Below are 15,061 nucleotides of genomic sequence, written 5' to 3' on the forward strand. Positions count from 1 at the left end.
CGTAATACTTAAATAGTGGAGGAGATATTATGTTGCTGTGGGCTCGAACTCTGCAAGAAGTTAAAATTTTTTTTACTAAAACACAACTGGAACCCTAAGTAAGGCATCTGTAAAATTTGAATGAAATTGGTTGCGTAGTTCTCGAGTTTTAGGGATTCACACAGACAGACAGACAGACAGACACACATTCTCATTTTTATATATATAGATTAATCTTAATCTTATTTCGGCCAGAGTTCTTTCGTCACACTTCTGTGACCTCATCAGTGGTCCTTTGTTTCCTTCTTTCTTATGTGTGTCTCACCTTGCTAACTATCAGCCATTTTGTATTTTGTATTCCTATTGTATGTGTCTACGCATGCGTGTCCTTCAATGTGTCTGTGTCTTTTGTAAGTGCATGTGTGTATGGGGAGTGTCTGTATCACCTATATTCTCTGTTAATACGTGTTCGTTTGTATTTGTTTTTATTTATTTATTTATTCATGTGTGTGTTGTTTTTTTTTGTTTCTTTTGTGTTTAATTAAATTTTGTTAACGTATGTAGTATTTAATTCCATTTGTTTATCTATGTATTGTATTATACTTTGTTCATATTATTATTGGTTTATGGGTAACATGTTTTCACATGCTGTGGTTTGTGGTTTGTTAGTGGTGTGTGTTAGTGTTCCATTCTAGTTTCCTATTCAGGCTAGGTTTCTCTTCTATTATGTGTGTAGCTTCAGTAATTTGTCTAAGTGCTGCATCACTGCTATGTGTAGATAAGATTTTAATTTCTATGTTGTTGATTGAGCCTCTATGTTCTTGCTCAGCGTGCTGGTACAGAACTGATGAGTTCTTCCCTTCCTTAAGTTCCCCCCAATGTTCGTTTGCCCGCTCCCCTATGCTCCTTGCTGTTTCGCCTACATATGTCATTGTTTTATTTCTGCATCGTCCCTCTGTACATCTTATACTATAGACCACATTTCTGGTTTTGCAGTTCGTTTGTGGGCTAAATCTACATACGATACAGTTCCTATCAGTGCAGGGGGTTCTACTGATAAGGGATTTAATAGGGTTGCCTGGCCTTTCAACAACCTTAATTCTTAGCTTAAGTTTGTCTAGGGCCCTTCTAAAGCGGTACGCCAGTTCGCCTCTAGGGGTGGTGTCGACGAACATGACGCTCTGGTACTTGTGGCTATCGTACCACATGAGCTTGCCTTCCCTATTTTCTTCTTAGTCCTTTCTATGGTGTTCCATGATTTGCTCCTATAGAGTGGGCAAATCTCATTCCTATCGTTGCGTTTGATTGTTTCAAACTTCTTCATAGCTCCTTTGTATACCCTGATCCTTTCTTTATGGCTGTAACCTGAGAATTGCATGCGGTGGACGAAATGTTGTATATGTCTCTTTAATTCGTCCACCGCATGCAGTTCTCAGGTTACAGCCATAAAGAAAGGATCAGGGTATACAAAGGAGCTATGAAGAAGTTTGAAACAATCAAACGCAACGATAGGAATGGGATTTGCCCACTCTATAGGAGCAAATCATGGAACACCATAGAAAGGACTAAGAAGAAAATAGGGAAGGCAAGCTCATGGTACGATAGCCACAAGTACCAGAACGTCATGTTCGTCGACACCACCCCTAGAGGCGAACTGGCGTACCGCTTTAGAAGGGCCCTAGACAAACTTAAGCTAAGAATTAAGGTTGTTGAAAGGCCAGGCAACCCTATTAAATCCCTTATCAGTAGAACCCCCTGCACTGATAGGAACTGTATCGTATGTAGATTTAGCCCACAAACGAACTGCAAAACCAGAAATGTGGTCTATAGTATAAGATGTACAGAGGGACGATGCAGAAATAAAACAATGACATATGTAGGCGAAACAGCAAGGAGCATAGGGGAGCGGGCAAACGAACATTGGGGGGAACTTAAGGAAGGGAAGAACTCATCAGTTCTGTACCAGCACGCTGAGCAAGAACATAGAGGCTCAATCAACAACATAGAAATTAAAATCTTATCTACACATAGCAGTGATGCAGCACTTAGACAAATTACTGAAGCTACACACATAATAGAAGAGAAACCTAGCCTGAATAGGAAACTAGAATGGAACACTAACACACACCACTAACAAACCACAAACCACAGCATGTGAAAACATGTTACCCATAAACCAATAATAATATGAACAAAGTATAATACAATACATAGATAAACAAATGGAATTAAATACTACATACGTTAACAAAATTTAATTAAACACAAAAGAAACAAAAAAAAACAACACACACATGAATAAATAAATAAATAAAAACAAATACAAACGAACACGTATTAACAGAGAATATAGGTGATACAGACACTCCCCATACACACATGCACTTACAAAAGACACAGACACATTGAAGGACACGCATGCGTAGACACATACAATAGGAATACAAAATACAAAATGGCTGATAGTTAGCAAGGTGAGACACACATAAGAAAGAAGGAAACAAAGGACCACTGATGAGGTCACAGAAGTGTGACGAAAGAACTCTGGCCGAAATAAGATTAAGATTAATGTAATATAAAGCTGAAGCAAATTAACACCAAATATACAGTGCGTGTGTGTTTATTGGCTAAACTGGCAAAATGACCATCCCCAAGTACAACAACATATATATATATATATATATATGTGTTTGTATGTATGTATGTATGTATGTATAGATAGATAGATAGATAGATAGATAGATAGATAGATAGATAGATAGATAGATAGATGAGAGGTCTGTGTAAGCATTAGAAATATGTTGGAACTGTAATGACCAAAAATATAAAGAAACTAGATAATGCAGGAGGGACAAGTTTAGCAATATAAGCAAGTCTTAACATTTCAGCAATTAGTTTTTCATCAGAATAAAAGGATAGGAGGAATAGGAAAAAGAAAGGAAGAGTGATTGAGAAGGAAAGAAAATGGTTGAGAGGCTAGAAGCCAGCTGGGAATGCAATTCTGTGAAGGAGTTAAGAAGGGTGGAGGATTGGTGCATGAATGCACATATATAAGAGTGCATCCATCTTTTGAGATTTGCATAAACTCTGGTTTTCATTCCTGGACTGGGAGATGCATTGTATTCTTGAGCAAAGCATTTTATTTCATCTTGCTCCAGTCCAGTCAGCTGGCAAAAATAAGGAATTATATATGCCACAAAAGCCAGGAAACCAACCCTATGAGTTTATATGACTCAGGAAGAATCTTTATGCATGTGTGTGTATGTGTGTGTATCATCATCATCATCATCGTCATTTAACGTCTGCTTTCCATGCTAGCATGGGTTGGACGATTTGACTGAGGACTGGTGAAACCAGATGGCTACACTAGGCTCCAATCTGATTTGGCAGAGTTTCTACAGCTGGATGCCCTTCCTAACGCCAACCACTCTGAGAGTGTAGTGGGTGCTTTTATGTGCCACCGGCACGAAGGCCAGTCAGGCGGTACTGGCAATGGCCATGCTCAAACTGGTGTATTTTATGTGCCACCCACACAAGAGCCAGTCCAGGGGCACTGGCAACGATCTCGCTCGAAAGTCCTTACACATGCCGTGGGCACAAGTGCCAGAAAGGCGACGCTGGGCACAGATGCCATCACAATTTCGCTTTCGCTTGCCCCAATAAGTCTTCACAAGCTGAGTTTCAATATATATATATATATATATATATATATATATATATATATATATGAATATATATATAATGTATGTATATATACACACACACACACACACACACACACATCATCATCATCATCAACTTGAGTGGACAGGTTGTCAAGGTATGAGTTAGTTCTTATTCAAAGTTACTACTGTTCCAGATGGACTGAGGGTACATGTCTCATTCATGTATCATTTCTATGACTGGATGCCCTTCCTCACACAAATTATTTTACAGAGTGTACTGCATGCATTTATTGTGGCACCAGCAACAGAAACTTTCTCATGTTCTTGGCAAAACAAGATTAAAAAACTCTCTCAGTATTCCCTTTTTTCTGCTTCTTCAGTAACATTTTTACTCCGGGTACAGATGGTATTTTATCAAGGAACCAGTGAATTTGGTTTGTACCTTGAAAGACGAAAGGCTTCTTTCTGCTCAGTATTGTCTTCATTTCTTGTGAAAAGCATGACCAGTAGAGTAGGTGATTACAGGATGAACTGTAGTAAGATGGAGAGGTAGGCATGAGGATGAAGAGAGAGACAGAATTATTGGGGTGACAATGAGAAGAAATGGCAATATCAGACAGTATTGAGAGGAAGAAAAGCACAAATGAGAGAGAGAGAGAGAATGTGTGATGGATGGTCATACAAATGGTTTATGGTAAATGAAAGTACTAGATGTCAATAATGAGTAACCTGGAAGATAGATAGTAGTGGCTAGAAGTATAGTATAGTAATGTTCGCCAGCTAGAGAAAGTGTTGGACAATTGAGACAGTGTTGGTAAGCAAGTAATGGATGTAATACCACTACAGTATTATAAATTAAGTAACAAATGACAGCTTTCAGTTTAGTGTTTGTTAGTGATATTGAGGCAATCATTCATTCCATATTGTTAATGAGAAAAGTCTCTGAGGAATGAAATAAAAGAAAAAATAACAAGATTAATTTTCAAAATAACATAACACTAGTTTGAAATATTTCAGAAAGAGTTGTATTTACAGAAGATTTTGTTGTTTTTCCCTCCATAGCAGAAGATTCTATTGTCACAAAAATATTTTTTATGGATTGGTGTTGAAATAGTTTTAATGAGCAACTGTATTGTTTGCGCATGCATCTGTGAGTGGAGGGTGTATGTAGACAATCATGTTCTTTTTAAAACAACTTCTATGCATATTACTGTAAATTATTGTGTAGTTTCTAGTTTCTGTCTCATACTTCTTTCTGTTGTGGAAAAAATGCTGTGATACATGTTAGCCAAAAGAATTTTAATTTTGTATTACTATGTTACTATAGAACTATATACTAATTTCATATGTTTACTAGGTTTAGGAATCCATTATGATATTTATATTGATATCATTAAATGAATTTTATTTTTATAAACTCTTCCGAATTAAATGCTAGTTATCAAATGGTAAAGTAAAATATGAACATCAGTTCTTAATATAAGGAAAAATAATGGCAATTTGCTGAAATAATTCAAATATTAGTCATTAACTAGTTTTGTTTCTTCTTTTCTTACCACATAATAATTTCATATTAGCATTTTAATTCTCTCTGCATTAAATATGTTAGCACTAACATAAGTATTGTTATGTTAGTTGAATGTTATAGTAAAGACAAGTACCTGGTGGAACTCAATTATAACTGGAGCCATTTCATGCCACCTTTATTACTAACATCTATGGAAAAGGCATAAATATACAATATCCCATTCTGCCACCCCTATAAATCACTTGTGTCAATATAAGAAATCAGTATTTCACATTAGGTATACAAAATTAGAATGCTAACAACTTCAAACACAACAATCAAAGATAATAAAATTAAATTTTCAACACTATTTGACTCATTGACAATATTTGTCTTTTAACATTCTTCAAAACATCACTGTTGGTTACAGAAATTATTGTAGACCAAAGAAACTATTTTAAAACGTTCATTCTCAAATTTATATTCTGAGAAGTTACAAAACACCATTTTATTTTTAAATAATTGATAAAGGTTTTGTGTGATATTCATCATGTTTAAGTTACAAGCAGCATTGTCAGAGAAGTGTGAGTTGTATTATTGACTACTATTTAGTTTCTCCAATGTTTAGTAATGTTTGGAGGACAGCAGATGTATTAATTTTTATTGTCTTTTCCTTTTATATTTCTGTTTCAATCTTAAGTTTCTACATTATTGCTACTAGACACTTCCAGATCAAATAACAAAAACAGGATCTTAACAGCAATTATTTTGTAATAGATTATTCTGGGCATTTGATGATGTATCTCCATAGTTATATATATATATATATATATATATAGTTTTAGGGAAAATAACCAATTTTCAAGAACTCATCGATGAAAATCCACTATCACATATAGAAAAATTAATAATATTTTCGATAATTTCAATTGATTTTAATCGATTTAAATTTCTTTTCTATTTGAAAATTGGTTATGAAACACGTGTAATCTTTTTATTATATTTATCTTATGATATTTACTTTACTTTATATTATACTCATTTATTGTGCTTTTAATTATTAATTTTTCTATATGTGATAGTGGATTTTCATCGATGAGTTCTTGAAAATTGGTTATTTTCCCTAAAACTATATATATTTTATATATACTTTATCTATAAGGCTCAATTTAATTTTAATTTTTTATAAATTGATTTTAATTGAGTTTTTTACCTGTAATTTTGGATTTTGTTCCTAATAATATTATTATATATATATATATATATATATATATATATATATAGCCATGTGGTCTGCTTACTTGTTTTAAAATATTTTTCCTCTTTCAAATTTTTTATATTAATTATTAGTTCTCATTAAACTTTCTAAAGACTTGATAAAATAGATATTCAGAATCACCCTCTCAATCTTTACATAAAATTCTATTCATTATTGCTAAGTAGCTTTATATTTTCCCTTGTGTTTATGTTTGACAGAGTGTACATATATTTATGCATGTGTGTATGTTTCCATATGTCAGCTTTTAAACAAAATTCTTAAGTATTTTTCATCCTCCATATTAACAATATGATATCTAAACTTAGATTTAATGAATTACACATCTTATGAAGCATTTTATATTGAGGTTCAATATATTAAAAATATCAAATATCAAATCTAAACTCCCTATAAACGATGTTTTATGTATTCTCAATTTCAAAATTTATTAACTCTACAACCATTGATTTAGTGGAAATTTAATCAGGTAAGCTTAAAAATACAACAAATGTAAGTATTCATGTAAATGAATGATATTTTTTTTAATATTCAGTATTTTTATCATCTTCACAGACTTGTATCTATCAACAATTCAACTTTAAATATAGATATAGTCTAAATACACTTGTGAACTGAACAAATTTTCAAGTTCTAGCATGGAACCAATGTTATTACATATTTCAAAATAAATTTGCATTCCAATTTTTTCACTAAGTAATATAGATACTATCACTATAACGTATTATCACTGTTAGAAATATAGAAAAGTGTTTTTCTTTTTCCAGTGTAACCTCAAAATTTACTTAGTGTGTTAATATCTTTGTTAATTGTTAACATACATTAAATACACAGTATTTTTACCAGGTTATATCAAATGAAAGAATTTTTTTAAATAATATCTACATATAGATTCCTATTTCTAAAATATTAGTTTTCTTCAAATTACTTTTTATTTAAAATAATGTGTGTGTGTATGTATATATATATATATATATATATGTATGTATGTATGTATGCATATACATATATAATTATGTATACATACATGCATATATAGAGAGAGAGATAGATAGATAGATAATTATATATATATATATATATATATATATACATGCATATCTATCTATCAATATATATATATATATATATATATATACATATATATATATATAATTATATATACATGCTTGCACATATATATATAACTATATATACACATGCATGCATATATATATATGTAATTATATATACAGATATATGTATATATATATATATATATATATATATATATATATATATATATATATATATATACATAATTATAATTATATATATGTATATATATAATTATATATATATAATTATATTTATACATACATCTGTATACATACATATACATAATTATAATTATATATATGTATATATATAATTATATATATATAATTATATATACATGTGTATATACATATATATATATGAAATAATATAATATAAAATTTCCAAGCAAAAGCTCTTCAAAAAATGTTCAAACCAATGTCTTCGAGAATCTTTTTATTTCCTCCTTAGTCCTTTCATCAATGCCTGTTCTTCAATAACTTGGAATTCCTACAGATGGTGGAATCATAAAAGTAAACTAGAGAGTTTATGATTTTCAGTAATTTTTTTAATGTTTCTCAAAACCCAATGTTTTTTTTTATATACTTCTGTATGTTTTGTTTTTCACCTTAACATTTTAATGATTATTTTATTGCCTGAAGCTCAGACAGCATTATACGACTGTCTTCAAGGTGCCCAGTGATCCAACCCATAGCGTAACAAATTCACAGCCATTAATGACCATTTCTTATTTTTGTATGCACTCTTAGATAAAGCTGGATCGACTAAAGGTACCTTTTTCACCACCCGCAGTCTGTAGATGCTAGTTTTATGTGTGTTGCTAATAGTGTCTAGATGTAGTGCTAAACATATAAATCGTCTATCTTTTATGTTTAATTAGAAAGCTAGGTGTTCTTGTATGATTGTATTATGTATAATTATATGTATCTATATTTTCCATGGTTCTTTGCTAGCTATCTTTGTATAGAAATCCTTTGAAAGTCAATGTGTAACCATTGAAATCACTAGTGTGTATATTATCAAAATTTTCTGTGTTTAATGTTGACCTTGTTATATATATATATATATATATCATATTCTCTTCAACATTTTTAAAAATCTAAACTTCAACTTACCCTGCTCCTATATGTTATAAAGTTTTAAAAATTAATATAATTATTTATTTCAGGATAATTTTCTAAATTTCAACTTAAATTGCTATAATAAAATAAATATTTCAGTGTTTCAGTAGTGAGTGGTAAATTCTCTACAAGGAACTAAAAAGGAATTATCTAATAATTTAAAAATTTATATTAATTAATGGCAGCTAATTCCATACTGTTCACACTCAGGATATATCATGCCTATGTATATACATTTTTTTAAACAGAAGTTAGAAACTTTAATAACAATTATTACCTGATTAATTTAATTATTTATTGAAATATTATCTTTCCTTCTTCTTTTATAAAACATAACATAAAACATAAACCTCAAAATAAAGTTAGCAATCAGTATACAATATGCCATAGGCCATCTAATGTCTATTAATGTATGTACTTTTAAATACAAAACAGAATAACGTGAAAACACAAATGCAGTACATGAAAATGTGTAACTTTAAAGCAGCTAGAAAAATATTAGTATGAAACATTTTGATGACAATATTTCCAAGGAGAATATGATATATGTACATATGTATATGCTGCTTTGTTTTTGATTTACTTGCTTGTGTACTATTGTAAACACACAGCCACAAATATAATTAGTTTACTTCTCTCATTCATGCAATGACATTAATATAAATATGCTGATTAAGTTTTGAAGCAGAGTCTTTTATGCTGATTCCATTTTCTTTTAATAAATTTCACTTTTTTAGCCTTTTTTTTTTTCACCACAGCTCTAGTTAATTATATAAATATTATGTCTTGAGTATTTAAAAAAAATTACTGTCACTAAAAAAAGTCAATTCCTAAATATAAGGAAAGGAAGTAGAATCAGAAATTATTTTTGCTTGTTAACTCAAACATTATGCAATTCGTTCATTGAAAACTTCATTTCCAATTAAATATCTTAATGTAACACAAACAATTAGCTTTAAAAAACAAAATAAAGCTTGCTTCCTAATCATATGATGTGATGCTTCCTAAAATTTTTCTATTTTCTAATCTAAAATATACAACAGAAAATTATTCAAGTATATATATCATAACAAAATATATATATAACAATGATTTATGCTTTTGAGTCTAATTCACTAATTACATCTATTGTAAAATATATTACAAATTTTCACCCCAAAGGAATTTCCATCAGTTATCAGAAGAAATATGATTATTTCCATTTTTTAAATTGGAGCCATCATTTTAGGCATTTAATTTCTTGATGGTATCCTTTTTATACTATTCTTTTATTTTAAAACATTGACCATTTTTATCAAAATATGTCTTTGTTTTAATATAATTTTCAAAGGATTGATATTCATGATAGTGTTGATTAGAGGGTGATTTTTTACTTTGATGCCTATCAATTTATCAGTTTATTGATGCCTATCAGTTTAGCAGTTTATTTGTTTTTCTTAGTTCAACCTCATTTCTATACTCTTTATTTTGACTCGTTTACAAGGAACAAAATAACACTATGGCCAATTCACTTTACCAGTATATTCTGCCTTTTGGCAATAGAACTGGGCTTTTGTTCAAGAAAGAAAGAAATGTTACTTTAAGGGATGTAAGTTAATAGGATTTGGTTCTGTTGAAAGGAAGTGTTTCACTTCTGATTTCAAGAAATTATGGTAAAGAAAAATATGTACATCAACCTATCTTGATAGGAATTGATAATCATAGTTCTAAAAGTGAAAATAATTGTGACTTAAGTACTTTTACCAGTAGGATCTTTAACTGATTGTTGTTTAATTGTTAAAATAATTAAGGGGAAGACAGTTAAGCTTGTTTGCACAATAAAAGATACTGATTATTCCCTATTTTACTTCCTCAATTCGTTCAAAAATGTTGATAACTAAAGGAAGTGGACAGCAACATGTTTTATTGTATAATAGGGAAAGAAATAACATTTTCTTGTAGCTACTGTACCAAATATACTCAATAATATATTATTCCACTCACTCTATAAATAAGTATAACTTTTAAGCAAACATATATCAAACTGATAGCAGCTAGGTTTATTAAATTAAAATAATACTAATAAAAATAAAATCTGCTTTAGCTGTCAGTATAAAGATTTCTGCTCCAAACTTATTTTGTGAATCATGATCAAAGGATTTGCTTGAAGTATATCGCTGCTTTGTATCCCATTTTTATTTTTTTTACGCTGAATAAGTTCAGAGATTAATATTTGTAAATTAATGGAATCATGAAACTGATTTCATTCAAAACAAAAAAGGAAAGAAAAGAAAGTTAAAACTTTTCTTCAGATTACTTCTAATGCTTATTCATGTTCATCATAAGAATTTTTTGACTTATAAACTATTCTACCAAAAAGCTAAAAGTTGCCAATAAAATTTACAATGTTAATATAATCTTTTGATCATTATTTTTCTCTCTTTTTTAAAACACGAATATCACTAATATTCTTCCCTCAAAAAGAATTTAAAACATACAATTATAATTTCTAATCCTCATTTATTAGAGTATTCACTATAAAATACAACACTTAATTACTTTCTTGATGTCAGTCTTTGAGAATGAAATGGTAACATTCCAAAAAAAGAATTCAACTTTTTAAGTAAGGCAAAAAGTCTTCTGAGAGAACAAAAATTCAAGTAACAGCTCTAGATGGCTAAACAAAAATTTCAATTGAATATCATGGATGCCTGATATTGCCTAAAATAAAATATTAAAATCTGAAGAAAAAAATTGTCTCTATAGGAACTTATTATATTCACAATGAAAATGAAAGAATTTTTTCAACAAATCTTATTGATAATATAAAGAGAAGCATTATTTACTACTTCACAAATGAATACCAACAGTGTGTCGCAATCATATAATAAAATATATCAATGTATCTCGTATGTAGCAAGTTTAATATCTTATAATCTCTGAACTTTTCAAAAATTAAGCTTCTTTGATATGTATGTTGGTATTTTGCAAATTTATCTACGTTTATAATGATATAACTATGTGTGAGTATGTGAGTGTGTGTGTGTGTGTGTGTGTGTGTGTGTGTGTGTGTGTATACAAACGTATGCATATGTATACTTTTATCAGTGCATGCATTGATACTTATGTTACTGAACTAGATGTGTGTAGCAGTTTGCACATGCAATCACACATGCAAACACATGCATACACATACACACAAATATGTATGTATGCACACATATATGTTGGTATATATATGTGTGTGTGTGTGTGTATACATATATATATATATATATATATGTCTGCATGTGCATGTATATATATATATGTATATATATACATATATATATATATATATATATATATATATATATATATATATATATATATATATATATATATATATATATATATATATATACATATATGTGTATGTGTGTAAGTGTATCTATATATATGTATGAATATATATATAATATTTGGAAATGGATGTGCATTTATATGTTGGTATGTGTGCGTGTGTGTGTATACATATATATACACATATATATATATGTATATATATATAAATATATATATGTGTGTATGTATGTATATATACACATATATATGTATATGTATGTATATATAGATATACATATATATATGTGTGTGTGTGTATGTATTTATATATATATATACACATACATATACATATATATGTATGTGTGTATGTATGTATGTATATATGTATATATGTATATATATACATATACATATATGTGTGTGTATGAATATATATATGTATATATATACGTGTGTATGTATATATATGTATGTATATATATGTATGTATATATACCTATATATATGTACATATATATATATATATACACATATATATGTGTGTGTATGCAAGTATATACACACTGATGTAAATAAATTTACAAAATATGTATATGGAGTATGTATGTTTACATAGATCTATGTAAATGCATACATATATTATGCACAATTGTGAGAATCTGAAAAACTTTCATAATTGTAAATATCAGAAAATGTAACTGTAACAGAAAATATAAGAATTTAAACACATGCTTTCTATGCTTTTCATGAGCAAAAACCAATATAATATTGTGTGTATATATATATAGTCATATATATATATATATATATATATAAAGTGTAGTATATTGCCACTTAAGTGTGGCTGACCCCTAGGGGTGGATGTTACTGTTGCTTTTAGCCCCAGGAGGACATCTCCTCCAGCTGGCTTATCGACACACGACTGTCGTGCGTCGTGTGTCGATAAGCCAGCTGGAGGAGATGTCCTCCTGGGGCTAAAAGCAACAGTAACATCCACCCCTAGGGGTCAGCCACACTTAAGTGGCAATATACTACACTTTATCGTGCAGTTACTGTTAATACTTCATTTAGAGAATTAACATTGCTTATATATATATATATATATATATATATATATATATATATATATATATATAACAATTAGAAAATGGAGGATAATATGCTGAACCCAGCATATTATCCTCCATTTTCTAATTGTTATACAAATTTGGGGTAAAACCTCCACTTTCACCCGCTCCCATTGATTGCACTTGGTATAGCACTAGTGTAGCAATAATTGGGTACCCTCCCAGCGGTATACTGGATAGATACTATCCCTTAGTGGGTTGAACCCTCAACCCCTAACTCTCTTGCATTATATATATATATGTATATATATATATATATATATATATATATATATATATATATATATATATATATATATATATATATATATATATATATATATATATATATATATATATATATATATATATATATATATATACATATACACATACATATATATATATATATATATATATATATATATATATATATATATATATATATATATACATATACACATACATATATATATATATATATATATATATATATATATATATATATATATATATATATATATGCGACCAAGGTAATTAGCCCTGACTGTGTTTCTTCCATTACACTCAAGCACCAGAACTTCAGAACCTTCACCTCAAATCTTGCTCCTATGGTCACTAAACACATTATACTCTCAATCCTCACAGGGATATACCCTGACTTTGGTAGCACTTCTTATTGTCTCCCATTCCAAAGAAACGCAACTCCTCTGAATGAACAACTATTATCTTATTGCTCTCACTTTTAACATCTCTAAGCTTATCGAAACAACCATTAATAGTAAGATTTTCTAACATTTTGAATCTCTCTCTCTCCTTAGTAACTATTTGGACAGTTTCCCTAGTGCCAGATCTACTGGAGACTTTCTCTTATGTCAGTCACCAGTGGACTCTTGCTTTTATGGAAGTTCAGTAAAAGCAATATTGTAGCATTGACATCAGCAAAGCCTTTAATGTGTCTGGCATGGAAATGTTTTATCAAAACATCCTGCTTATAATAAGCCCTATGTGTCTCTCATTTCTTAGATCAGTAGCTTCCTATGCCATTGCATGAACATAGTATCTGTTGATGGCACTATTTCTTCCCTGCCCTCAATCAACTCTGGGACTACTTGTGACCACATCCAGCAACTACTACTCTTTTGTAGGTGACATGAGCTTTCATTTGTCCTTAACTTTGCCCAACATAGTCCACACACAATTTAGACATCCTATGTCAAGCTTGGCTGGATTCCATTAAATAAGGATCTTGAGAGCATCCTTTAGTGGGACCTGGCCAAACATTTTTCTTTTAACAGCAAAAAAAATTTAAGCACGACTCATCAAGAAAATACAGCCAAACATGGTCAGCATTCAGTAAATGCCCTTAAAGCCCCTCCAAGTGCTGGGCCTCACTATCATCAAAGATCTCTCCTGGGAAAACATGTCCTTGGCATAGCAAGGACCACATCCCAAAGACTACATCCACTTCACTTCAGGACTAGAAAATATTTCAGTCCTCAACAGCTGCTAACAGTCTGCAAAGCTCAAGTGGATCCCCCAATGGAGTACCACACTCACATCGGGATACAGTCAAGGGAGTGTCATTTGATGAACTGGAATTCAGTCACAAAGAGATATGCTCCAGCTTCTTGTTGTCTTCTCTCTATATATTTTCTATTACTATAACGGCTTTTGTATCTCAAATATGATTTGACTGGTCTTAACTCCACAATTTAAAATCCCATACCTCAATCATCTTTCCACCTCTCATCACACTTGGTGTGTTGAACTTCCTCAGTCTGACACTAACGGGTATTCCAGCCTTTGGCATCTCCTTCCTGCTTGTGTCTTACCTTCAGGGCATTGACCTTCAGCAGTTTAAACGGTACATTAATGGCATCAAACACATAATTTTAGGAGAACCTACAGAGAGCATGGTCAATGTCACATTCTCCTCATTCAACAAGAAAATTCATATATATATATATATATATATATTAATCTGAATAATACATACCAAC

At 30.2% G+C, this 15,061-nt stretch overlaps 1 protein-coding gene across 50 annotated transcripts in view; it reads left to right on the top strand.

Annotated features, from left to right (window-relative positions):
* LOC106881762 (ryanodine receptor) overlaps window positions 1-15,061 on the top strand; it is a 385,182-nt gene that overhangs the window by 301,394 nt on the left and 68,727 nt on the right. For 39 of the 50 annotated variants that reach the window (XM_014932251.3, XM_014932252.3, XM_052971838.2 and 36 more), the window contains one exon: window positions 8,275-8,295. The exons of 10 other annotated variants lie outside the window; for them this stretch is intronic. In XM_014932251.3, coding sequence (XP_014787737.2) covers window positions 8,275-8,295 — 21 coding nt within the window. Of the gene's footprint in view, window positions 1-6,881; window positions 6,897-8,274; window positions 8,296-15,061 lie in introns of all 50 variants that reach the window. One more of the 50 variants, XM_089360088.1, reaches the window with a different exon arrangement.

The sequence above is a fragment of the Octopus bimaculoides genome, chromosome 11 (genome assembly GCF_046866305.1).
Source record: "Octopus bimaculoides isolate indiv1 chromosome 11, ASM4686630v1, whole genome shotgun sequence".
Taxonomy (NCBI): domain Eukaryota; kingdom Metazoa; phylum Mollusca; class Cephalopoda; order Octopoda; family Octopodidae; genus Octopus; species Octopus bimaculoides.